Source organism: Barbatula barbatula (assembly GCF_947034865.1).
Source record: "Barbatula barbatula genome assembly, chromosome: 1".
NCBI classification, from domain to species: domain Eukaryota; kingdom Metazoa; phylum Chordata; class Actinopteri; order Cypriniformes; family Nemacheilidae; genus Barbatula; species Barbatula barbatula.
In genome coordinates, this window is record NC_136766.1 from 23,579,682 (window position 1) to 23,591,234 (window position 11,553).

At 38.8% G+C, this 11,553-nt stretch overlaps 2 protein-coding genes across 4 annotated transcripts; one reads left to right on the forward strand and one right to left on the reverse strand.

Annotated features, from left to right (window-relative positions):
- Nucleotides 1–1,824: 1,824 nt before the first annotated feature.
- nelfa (negative elongation factor complex member A) lies at nucleotides 1,825–7,401 on the reverse strand. Its single transcript, XM_079455965.1, has 11 exons — nucleotides 7,149–7,401; nucleotides 5,738–5,909; nucleotides 5,043–5,204; nucleotides 4,865–4,954; nucleotides 4,636–4,763; nucleotides 4,394–4,463; nucleotides 4,189–4,277; nucleotides 3,967–4,078; nucleotides 3,529–3,839; nucleotides 3,329–3,428; nucleotides 1,825–3,252 (listed from the first exon to the last, which is right to left on the reverse strand). Exons 1-11 carry the CDS (start codon nucleotides 7,356–7,358, stop codon nucleotides 3,068–3,070), a joined length of 1,629 nt encoding a protein of 542 aa, XP_079312091.1. The 5' UTR covers nucleotides 7,359–7,401; the 3' UTR covers nucleotides 1,825–3,067.
- Nucleotides 7,121–10,876, forward strand: nicol1 (NELL2 interacting cell ontogeny regulator 1). Of its 3 annotated transcripts, none has more exons than XM_079455979.1 (4): nucleotides 7,121–7,966; nucleotides 8,203–8,351; nucleotides 9,009–9,097; nucleotides 9,308–10,876. In XM_079455979.1, the coding sequence occupies exons 2-4, from the start codon at nucleotides 8,228–8,230 to the stop codon at nucleotides 9,377–9,379; spliced, it is 285 nt and encodes a 94-aa protein (XP_079312105.1). In that variant the 5' UTR covers nucleotides 7,121–7,966; nucleotides 8,203–8,227; the 3' UTR covers nucleotides 9,380–10,876. The 3 variants fall into 3 exon arrangements, with proteins under 3 accessions (XP_079312105.1, XP_079312104.1, XP_079312106.1); XM_079455978.1 differs by having other exon boundaries at nucleotides 7,465–7,966; nucleotides 8,175–8,351; XM_079455980.1 differs by having other exon boundaries at nucleotides 7,859–7,971; nucleotides 8,175–8,351; nucleotides 9,308–10,591.
- The last annotated feature ends 677 nt before the right edge of the window (nucleotides 10,877–11,553 follow it).

Consider the following 11,553-nt stretch of genomic DNA (forward strand, 5'->3'; position numbering starts at 1 on the left):
TGAATTTCAACAAAATCAAACCTCAGGATTGATAAAGTCATCCAACAGCAATGTGAAAGACTGACAGCATGACAAGACACATGAAAACTGTGATAAAAATCAAGGTTATCACATAAAAAAAACATTTTTGCACTTTTTCTAAAACAAATACAACTGTAGTATTGCCTAAAAGCGAGTATGAACTTATTTTCTTTGTACTATTTGAGGTCAGAAAAAATACAGAGCATCTTTTTTATTTGGAAGAATCCAAATTGTTAGTAGTTCACAGAATGAAACAAAAATTATTATTCTACCTATACCTTTGTATAAGCCTTTGAAATGGTCTCTTAATTTCTTCTGCAGCAGTATATATTGAACTGCAGATAAGTTGTTGTTTTACAGGTGGTTTTGATCTTGGCGTAACAGCGAAGCAAGTTTTTTTTCCTCAAATACACTTTTCAGATCTGGGACGTTCTTGGCACTGCCTGCAAAAGATGGGAAGGTATAGTTTATTTTATTCCACATAAAATTAGTATAAAAAAAGTAAAAGCAAACACTTTATTGATATTATATCAATATATAATATATTGTCATGCTGTTATTGTTTCAGCTTTTTTTTTACGTGAAATGGCTGAATGTTCACACTCCTCCTCCTAAATTGTGAGTGAAGGAAAGCGGGGTTAATAACAAAAGCGATGCTGTTTATTTGCCGGCAACAGAAGATTTGAACAACAGCATCTGGTTTCAACAGCAAAACTAAGTTGACCGTCTGTGTGTATTACAGCCTCACTCACCTTTTGTCGAGCTAATGGCTGAAGGACGATCTGTTTGGCTTGCATGGGAGGTTTTTGGAAGATCTGACACTCGGTGGCTGCAATTGGTAATGCAAACATTTTAACACTAAAATACCCATAAAAGATACAAAGATTTATTTAGATATTAGCATAAACTCTGCCAGAAGGTTTGAGATGTAGACATTTACCTTATGTCTTCCCCTTGGCTCTGTATGAGAAGACAAGAAGCAAGGTACCATCTCAGTTCATCCTGAGACAGGAGGAGGAGTTGCAGAGAGAGATGGAAGAGCTGCTGGTACAGATGGGGTTTTGCTCTACCCCTCTCGTCCTTTTATCGCCCCCAAACACCATCACCCTCTATTCACACCATCTAACATTAATATTACACAGGTAGGATAACATGCAGATTTTTTGGTTGATAAGCAGCGTGTTTCTGAAGTTCAGCATAATTAGTTTCATTGGGCTGGATGTGCTAAAAGACTCTTTATCTGATCTTTTTGTTTACAACTGAATGCTACTTGTGAGGTTTGAACCTTAAACCTTGCAGATACCAGCTCAAATGTTTTACCACCATGCTATTTCAGTTCACAGTTGTAATTTGTAACTCGGGATCTAGAACAGAGTTTACTCTATAGGGCTCTTATTAGTTGACATAAGGAGTGTTTTATTGATCTGAGAGGGGGAGAAACTGGGTAATAGTTCAGCGAGTGATTCATGGTAAAAAGTTCAAAGTAAGATGCTTTTAATTAGGTCAAAAAATAACCATTGTAAAAGACCATAAAACGAATCCTAGGAATTATGAACATCTTGGGCCTGCCAGTGACCCATTGTCCACTAGGGATGAGTAAAGAGCAATAACCCCTGGGGTACAGGTGGTGGCGGGGAAGTTTCAAGACCCTCTGAACATTGCTGTTGTACTTTATCTGGAGAAGACTTACGGAGGCTTGAGAGATCCTGGAGTGTCAGATGATTGAATCTGTCATTATGATGTTGCAAACCTGAACAGTACTGTTATAACTTACATAAGGTAAATGAGTTGTTTGAAAAGCTTCTGTCTTGGTTACAGTTGTAATTCCAAACGGTTATATTTTGGAACAAAGATTTTGTTTTAATTGTACATTTTTAACACTTTTTTACTTAGTACTGTACAATTACATGTAAATCTAAAACAGATAACTGATGAATAGACATGAGCATTTGTATCTTTTTCTACAAGATTTTATCCCAAAACTGAGATTGTTATAATGAACCATAGTTACTGTGGTATTACAGTAGTGTTGAATGTTGTCCTTCTTAAAAGCTGAAATCAATACCACATAAGCAGAACTACTTTTTCAATTATTCTGAAGAACACAATCGTGCACAGACATCATTTTAAAACATCCACCTTATGTGTCCAAGGAAATTCGTACTGTTTAAACACTTTTGTGAGACACATCAGAACATTGGTACTAAATCTTTCAACATTCGTTCATTATCAGGAATTCTTACAGCATCTTCCATTACTATGTTTTAGCTCGTATTCATTTGCTTCTTGCCAGAATGAACAGGTAATTAAAGATGAGAGTTTTGAAAAGTGGTTCTGTGTTGCAACATAAACCAATATTATTTCCACTGTGGGCTTGGCAATGAACCAAACACATCTGGACATTTTCATTTATTTCCTCCTTTTAAAAAGTAATATTCTTAACATTTTGTACAGAAAATAACCAGTTTTACACTTTTTTTGTTTGTTTTCTTTTTTCTGCCTTTTGGTCAAGGAGGAACTTGAAAACCTTTCCCCAACATATTCACTGTGAAAACGGATGCTTTTTTCATTTGTGGGACACGGTAATAGCTGGTTTGTACCCTTTTAAGATCTTGTAATCGCATGTCAATCAAAAGTAGGTTAAGCCCTGCCTCAATTTTGCAACATTTCCCCGACACTAGGGCCTAAAAACGAGAAACAGTACAAATGTTAACAAAAAGATAAAGAAAACAACTGTCTAATAAGAGGGTCCCTGTCTTTGGCAATGCAGGAACAAACAGAATGTGAGGTCATTGAAACGGGAAGTTCTTCGCACCTGTCCAAAACCAATATCCAAAATTTCTCCCACTATAATTCCCAATACCTCCGAATTTGGCCCGTATATACATGTACAGTCCAGCATGTGTACATGATACTTGTGTTTTTAAAGCAGTCCTCAGTTGATGATGATGTTAAAGAGGACCATGTGAATGTATACATATGTGTCCATGTAAACGCACCGAGCAGGTGTGTGTGTGTGTGAGTGAGTTTGTTAACACAGTCCTCCTCAGGAGACGTTGGTTATGGGTTTGTATTTCTTGAGGCGGGTCCATTGCCCGGTACAGTAGTTCATTTCAAACACTGTGTCAACCAGCATGGTGGTGCTGCCTGTTCCATCGGCTTTGGGTAGCATCTCTGTGTGTTCGCTCAGTTTGATCTGAATGATATCACCCTGCTCTGGACAGGGGTTCTCTGTTGGACATTAAAAAAGACATTAAAAACAGTTTGAGGAACGAAAGAATGTCATGAGAATCTAAGATCAAAATACCTCGTGATCCTGCCATGAAGCCCAGGATAAGGGCTTTTTCTGGGCGTGTAACTTTGTTTGCGGTCTTGAACATTTCCTGCGCGGCATACATTTGTTCTCTCTGTGGATAGGCGAGCAATGCGAGATGACAATTTTAACAAACTGTCCATTATTATCCCAATGTATGATAGTATAAATGAATGAATGAAAGTTGTTCTCACTGTGAGCGACAGGTTCTTTTTGGGTTGGGTCTGTGGAGCCGCTGGCGTGGGTGCGGGTTGGGCTGCGGTGGTGGGCGGCTGCGTGGGCATGTTTTGTTGTGCGGCTGTTGCAGCAGGGGGCGGGGCATTATTGGTGGGTGTGCTGGTTGGCGTGGTGGGTGAAGTAGGGGCGGTGGGACTGGCAGTACTGGCGTTATACATGGGCGGCCGCTGCTTAAACTGATTAGGTAGTGAAGCAGTAGTAGCACTGGGTGCGGACGACTCTTCGGACTGCCGGTTTGTAGTTTCGCGCCCTGAACCACCTGCATTTGCTGATTAAGAAAATGCCACTTAAGAACTCTTTAAAGTTAACACATAATCTACGTAGCTTGGGTTTTTTCATTACTCATAATAGTCACATCTGTTTTGTCAAATTATTAGATATTCTCATGCAATCACCTGGCTGTGTCTCTGAGCTGGGAATATACGACGAGGAGGGAACCATGCTGGGGGTGGCGGGAAGGTAGCTGGTTGATGGCATGGCACTCTCGCTGTTTAGTGCCCCCAGTTTCTGTCAATACGAATGAAGAAAAGGACATTAAGAAATTGTTCTGTTCCAAGTGTTTAACAACCCCACAATCAAAACAGCCAGCATTTGGCTGTTGAGATTTCTGCGAGTACCTGTGTGGATACCAAGCCAGCAGCGTAGTCTGGTGTCGCATTCTCCACGACAGCCTCTTCTTTGGCAGCCTTCTCTCCAGCTTCTGTGTCTGAATGATATAAAATTATAATACATAAAAACTACAAACCCCAGAATCATTCTTGATCATTTTAGATTCACAGCAAGGTGCAGAAACCACATATTGGAAAGTTTTCCTGAACTTACCCACAGTCTTTCTTCTCCTCTTGGCTTCTCTGCCAGCTCCTACCATATCCAACTCTGATATATCCAACAGCTGCAAGTAAATGCACACAATTACAAAACATTACAATGGAAACCAGTTTGTAGCGGCCCTATTCCAAATGATATCCAATTTGCGATTCCCTGTATGATGTAACTGTTTTTCAGTAAAACAGTAACATATTTCCCCCTCAATAACCAAATAGTTCTCCATGCTGTAAGTATACCTTGACTCCCCTCTCCTTGCGCAGGGGTGTACGTGCAGGGGCGATAGGAGTTCTGTTGCTGGGAGGGCTAAACATACTTGGGGTAGTAGGACTGCGGAATGGTGCTTTTGGAATTCCCTTCAGTGGTGCTGTGAGAGCAGACAGATAGATGAATATCACTTTTGCGTGTAGCTTTGTTAGAACAGACAGAAATGAGGAAACATATAAGGGTAGGTCAGATGAGTCTTACTCGTAGTGTCGATCTTTTTCACCAGCCCTCTTCCTTTGGAGTGGAACGGCACTCCGGCGGTCTTCTTTAATTGCTGGGCCGTCTCTGTGGCTTTAGAGCAAATTATAAATCAGCATGAAAATGACAACACAAGTTGTGTGAACTGTCAAATAAAATGAAAAGGACTATTTAAACATACATTTCTGCAATAGTTCAGCTCTGAGCGTAGCACTCTTGGGTTTTCTCTTCAGCTGGAAATGTTTAATGGGTGGAGTGAGCGGCCCCACCAGTGTAGTCAAGGCACTTTTATTCAGATACTGACACTCCAGAGGCAACATGGCTGACGCTTCACATTCATTCACTGAAAGAAGAGAAAAGCACTTAAGATCACATTTTTAAGATTCAACAAGTGCTTATTTGTAGACCTTTTAATGTCAAATCTGGCAATGATATTACATTGTTTGTTAAAAATTGCAACAATAAACTCAATATTACCAATGTTGTATTTGTGATAATTAGAAAGTAGACATGCAAAACCCAAAATCTCACTAATATTGGGAGTTATTCATGTTGAAATCATAAACAGGCTTCACAGTTGCCATAGTTGAATGAATGGTGAGTTCAATTCAGTCTTGTCCAGCCCACAGAATCAGACAAATACTACTAGATCAAGCATAACAACAGGAACAACGATCATAACGTAAGGACAAGTCCATATTTGTCTTTTCTCAGTTAAAAATGCATCTGTGGTATTGGATCGGAGGGTCCATATTAGTGTGAATGCAGATTTAAAACACCTACAATAAAGATGCAATGTATAAATGTCACACTTAAAATCTAGATAAACAACAACACAAGACCCTCTCAAAACACTCCAATCCACTCATGTCTGACCTTTCTCGCGTAGCTCTCCAAGTATGTCCTGTACGTTAGGGTTCTGCTCTTCCAGGTCCAGGTTTAGTGAGCCTGTCTCTGGAAAGGATTTCAGGATATCGGCCACCATTAAAACCCATGGCTCAGAATCCACTGTGGCCAGCTGAATGATCTCTGACAAAGCCTCCTTCATCTAGAATGAGAGAACAGCGAGAGGGAAAGGTCCATTTATTCAATTACCTAAACTAATTTGCTACCACCGCTCTTGGGTTTCCCTCTTATTGTGATTGGATCATACTGGCATTGTTTACATTACTGCTACTGTATTTGCTTTGGGACTGAAATTATGCCATTTATAGTTTTCTAGGCTTATTTAAAAATAAGCATGAAATACTAATATTAAAAATAAATACTACTAAACACAGCGAAAGTGCAATGCTAAAATAAAATGATTGTCATTACTATAAAATGTGATAATGGTTGAATCAATTATCATTTATGGATCTTTAAAGCGTATCATCGTTCTTTCCTTTTTATGACACTTGAGGTTATACCACGTAGCTCAATTTTGAACAATGACAATAGTGACAATAGTATTTCACAATTTTTTTTACAATGTGACCCTGGATCACAAAACCAGTCTTAAGTAGCACAGGCACATGTATAGTAAAAGCCAAAAATACATTTTATGGGTGCACATTATTGATTTTTCTTCATGTTCCATGACAGTATTTTGTTAATTTCCTACACTTAATATATAAAAACTTTATTTTTGTGACTGGATGGAGTTCTACCATGCCTCTGACAACTTCGAAGTTAATTTTCTCAATATTTAGATGTTTACACCCTCAGATTCAAGACATTCTAATGGGTGTATCTCTGCCAGATATTGTCCTCTCCAACAACCCATACACCAATATAAAGCTTATTAATTATTTTATTACATTAACTTTCAGGTGATGTAAAAATCTAAATTTCTTCAAATTGACCCATCATTCCCAGGGCCACAAATATGGCACATTTAGCAAAGGGGGCGTTTTACCCTACTACGCCAACATGTATACATTTAGCAGACGCTTTACGGTGCATTTAAAATATTCATTTTTATCAGTGTTACATGCGAATATCTTCCATAAAGTAAAACGCACAACTACAGACAGCAGCATCTTACAGGAAACACAAACATGCTAGCGAGTTAGCACGAGCCCAGATGCTTAGGAAGTTGACATGATCCAGGCAGCGGCGGCAGCTATGTGAGTTGCAGGGGTCTCATGGTGGAAGCCATGTTATTATACATGCAACATATACGTGTCGGCAACACAGACCACAAATATAACTAATAATTTACATGTCATTCCTATAAAACATGGCACGCTCGCGAGTGAAGACCGTTTGTGTGTGCAGCATATCAGAGTGAGTCCTGCAGTCGCACCTCATCCACGGTCCTGCGCGGGAGGTGCAGCATCCCAAGCAAAAGTTTCAGCTTCACCGGAGGCGAAAGGGTGGAAAAACACAGGCGTATGTTGTCGATGACTGACACTGTGAGTAGGGAAGCGATGCTCGAAGGTGTCCACAGCTCGTCTGTCGATCCAAGTTTGTTGTGGAGCCACAGGCCGGTGTCGCTCTCCCTCATCGACGCCATCTTGGAAAAAGACGAATACTGAGATCGGGCATTTTAAAAGGCTACCTAAGAAAACACACACGAGCAGAAGGACCCATGTGATCATGACTAAACTGTAGCGATCAAAGATCATTTCAAATGAACCCAAGTAATTTCCGTGTGAATGTAATTTTTAAAGTCTTATTTCACCAAGCGAGGTTGTTTATTCTGTATCATGGTCATTTTAGACCCCTTAATACGGTGGTATGAAATGATTTTATTGACACATACATTATAAAGAACACATTCATGTCCTAGCCATGTCAATAAACAGTCCAATACAATCTGATCAATTCTAAACAGTGTCACGCAGAAGAAACAATGTGAATATACTTTAGAGCTATAAGCCAAAGCCAAGATGAGCTAGTCATTCAATATGGATTTGAACGTTTGAACCCATGTGACCGTCAGAAGCCAATCAGAACAAAAAGCGTTTACTGGGCATCGAAACCTCTGGGCTCCATCCTACGGAGTTCCGCGAAGGACAAACTACATCGCAATTCCATTGATCGACGCTTCTCAAAGCTACTGTGCCCTGAATACGAGGACGGTGGTTTGACTGTACTGTCTGGTTTTGACTGAGACTACAGGTAATGTACGTCAGCTCTATTCCGGTCTTTAAAATACGTTTATGTTTTATTTTTTAAACGGGCAAAATAACGCAAAAAAAGATAGCTCGCCATTCTAGCAATTGCGCTTTCGTGAGGTTTTTGTCGATTTAAACAAACGCGTCTAAACGATTTCATGTGGATGTTAAACATGTTGTTTAAATGTCTTTATTTATTCATTTATTTGCAGCCGAAACGTTTGTGTTGTGATCTTGCAGAGATTGTCGCCTCGTTTGTTCGGTGATGCTGCTCGACAGTATGAGGCCAAGCGCTGCTCTAGTGACAGTGATGCTGATGCTGCTGCTCCAGATCGTCTGTATCAAGCCCACTAATGCCGAGGAGCCAGGAACTGTCATCCCCGCGGAGAGTAAGACACGATGACCTCTGCACACATATGCTTTTATAGACAAAAATAACGCATTCTATCGAGTTTATAATTATGTGGTCGTAATATATGTTACACTTGTTGTAACGCTTTTAAAGTGATAGTTCAACCAAAAATGAAAATTCTGTCGTCATTTACCAACCCTCAGATTGTTCCAAACCTGTAAACATTTCTTTGTTTTGCTGAACACGAAGGAATATATTTGCAAGAATGTCAGTAACCAAACAGATCCCCATTGACTCCTATGTGAGTCAATGGGGGATACGATCTGTTTGGTTACTGACATTCTTGCAAATATCTTCCTTTGTGTTCAGAAATTTCTACATTGAGGTGAGTAAATGATGGGTGAACAATCCCTGTAATGCATGGGTCTCAAACTCGGTTCCTGGAGGGCCACAGCTCTGCACAGTTTAGCTCCAACCAGCTCTAAACCACACCTGCTTGGAAGTTTCTTGTAATCCTGAAGATGTTGATTAGCTGAATCTGTTGTGTTTGATTAGGGTTGGAGCTAAACTGTGCAGAGCTGTGGCCCTCCAGGAACTGAGTTTGAGACCCATGCTGTAATGTTACCTGAGTAACACAATGTTCTAGATATGCACCTGCATTATACCCTGAACTAATTTATCTGTTGTTTAACAGGCCGGCCATGTGTTGACTGTCATGCGTTTGAGTTCATGCAAAGAGCCCTGCAAGATCTGAAGAAAACAGCGTATAACCTGGACTCACGGGTAAGACTGAAATGGGAACATTTTGAATCATGAGTCATGTAACCATTATATGTTTTCACTTGTAAATTCTGTAATTACACAATCAATGTTAAAACACGTTAGTCATTATGGTTATTGTTTGCAATAAGTGCTGCTAAAAAACAAACTGTTGACATTTGAAGAGAGCTGTATTTAACTTTATCTGTGCTTTATCTGCCATGTGTTTTACAGACAGAGAGTTTGGTATTGAGGGCTGAGAGGAGGGCCTTGTGTGACTGCATGCCTGCCAGTAGCCTGCGCTGAAAGGGCAGACATAAACACTCCACACAGATATAGAAATCCTTATATACTTGTAGGATACTACCTGCTCTCATGAACATACACACACTCTCAGTCCCCCTCTCAAACAAACATGCACCAGAGCAACGATGGACACATGTTTACTCTTTCACCATAGTATGTGCTTACGACATTTTAAATGCACATTTGTAATTAAGTCAACACAATTAAATGACGGTTAAAAATAAAAATGCAAATGTTAAACAACACATTTTTAGTAGGGAAGTAGCTCTAATACACTTGCATTATGTTGCACTTACAAAAATTGCATAAGTGTATGTAAAGAGGGGTCAGCGTTTCCTCTCTAGGCACATTGCACTGCAAAATATAGGCCTACTGCAAAGTAAAAAAATATTATTATTTATCATTATGATTATTTGCACGTTTGACAGTTGCACAATTTGTTTAGTTTTTTGTTGTTCTAGAAATATAAGATTAGAGTCAGACAAAATAGCATATTTCTTAAAACAATAGTGAAACTATTAGATATTCATTTCGATATATATAAAAAATGTCTTGTCTTTTCAAATGTAGAACTTCAGAAGTTGTCATTAGAGAGTTTGCTAATCATAGATGTATGGTTAGATAAGACTGCATGAAAAGTGATAGTCTAGCATTTTTATATGCAGAGATTTAGAAAGGCAAAGATATGAGGGACTTATAAAAGAAGGGATAATAGATTCATTTGCTACTTAAGGTGTAAATTCACGTCTGTAACAGTGTCTTTTTGTGTGTACAACAGATTAGAATAAAATTAAGCATTTGTGACAAATAAATCAAAGTGATAGAGAACATAACTAATGCATTGTGTTTTAAATTAACTTCACATTTTGTTAGTTGAACTACTAACATGTGGCATAAAGGGCAGCTATAAATGATCATATATCTTCTGTTGCTCATACAGGAGGCACAGTTAATATTGTAACATCACGTTTTATTAAGCTTAAATGAGTTGTGCAAACCAAAGTCTGTGTGTCTGCTTGTTCACTCTGTGTATTTGTGACAAAACACAATACTTTAATTGGTCATATTATGTAAAATATAGAAATATAAATGAAGAGTTTGGTTCCAAAATGAGATGACTCCATTTTAACATTTTTTATTGTATTGTTTTGTTATTATGGCTCAAATCAAAACAAACCAACTGCAGTTTGATTGACATTAATTGGACTGCACAAAAAAAAAAATTAAAAAACATGATTTGGAACTAAACTCTTCTTATACCTTGGCTCACAAAAATGATACACTCTCGCTCATACTATGTATTGGTTTTGACAGGGGCTGATGACATCCAATTTTATAAAACTGTAATATTTCTGTAAAGTCCTCTGTTCTTTTCAAACTGGTGGTTATTATATGGTTTTGCTCAGACCATCCTATTTCGAGAAAACTATTAGTCCAAGTCTTGACTCAGGTTAAGACGTACTGTTCAGTGTAAACTGATTAAACAGATCTGCCTCCAAATGACTCTTCAAGCGATATGCACCATCTTGCTTTAACATCAACTAACCAGATGGGGGAGCAAAGATATAAAGGTTTAATATAACTGTCGCAGCAATGCAGCACTTCCCTTTGGGGTGTGAAAACAGCTCTGCAGAGCAAGCAAGTTTAAAGAAAAAAAACAGACACAACATCAGTAAACACAAGAGTTCAGAGATCAGCATGGCCATTACTGATATGGTAGAAAACTGCAGTGTCCTGGCGTAGCGAAAATGGCCTAAAGCCATTCAAACCATTGGCAACACCGCATCCTGCATCAGTCTACTCTGAGAACATAGTGTTCCTTTCTGAGAAAGCAAATATAAGTTTGCGGAGTGGACAGTCAGGGGTGTCTGGAGAAGTGGGTATAGTCTTAATTTATGGCCCCATTTTTAAAATGTCCCAGCAAAGGAACGCCTCGGTGTTATAATATAGCCAGATTTCTGATAATGAGATAACAATTGCTAATGTTCAACCATGTCTGTCTTCATGAAAAAGTAAACTCATCATGGTCAATATTTTTACACAAATATAATACAGTCTTATGTTTCATGAAAGAGCATTTGGGTATGAAATTACATTAAGGTAAACGACTGATAACAGAATGTCCAGTTTTGAGTAAACTATACAGTTAACCTTCAAACATCAAATTACAAAAG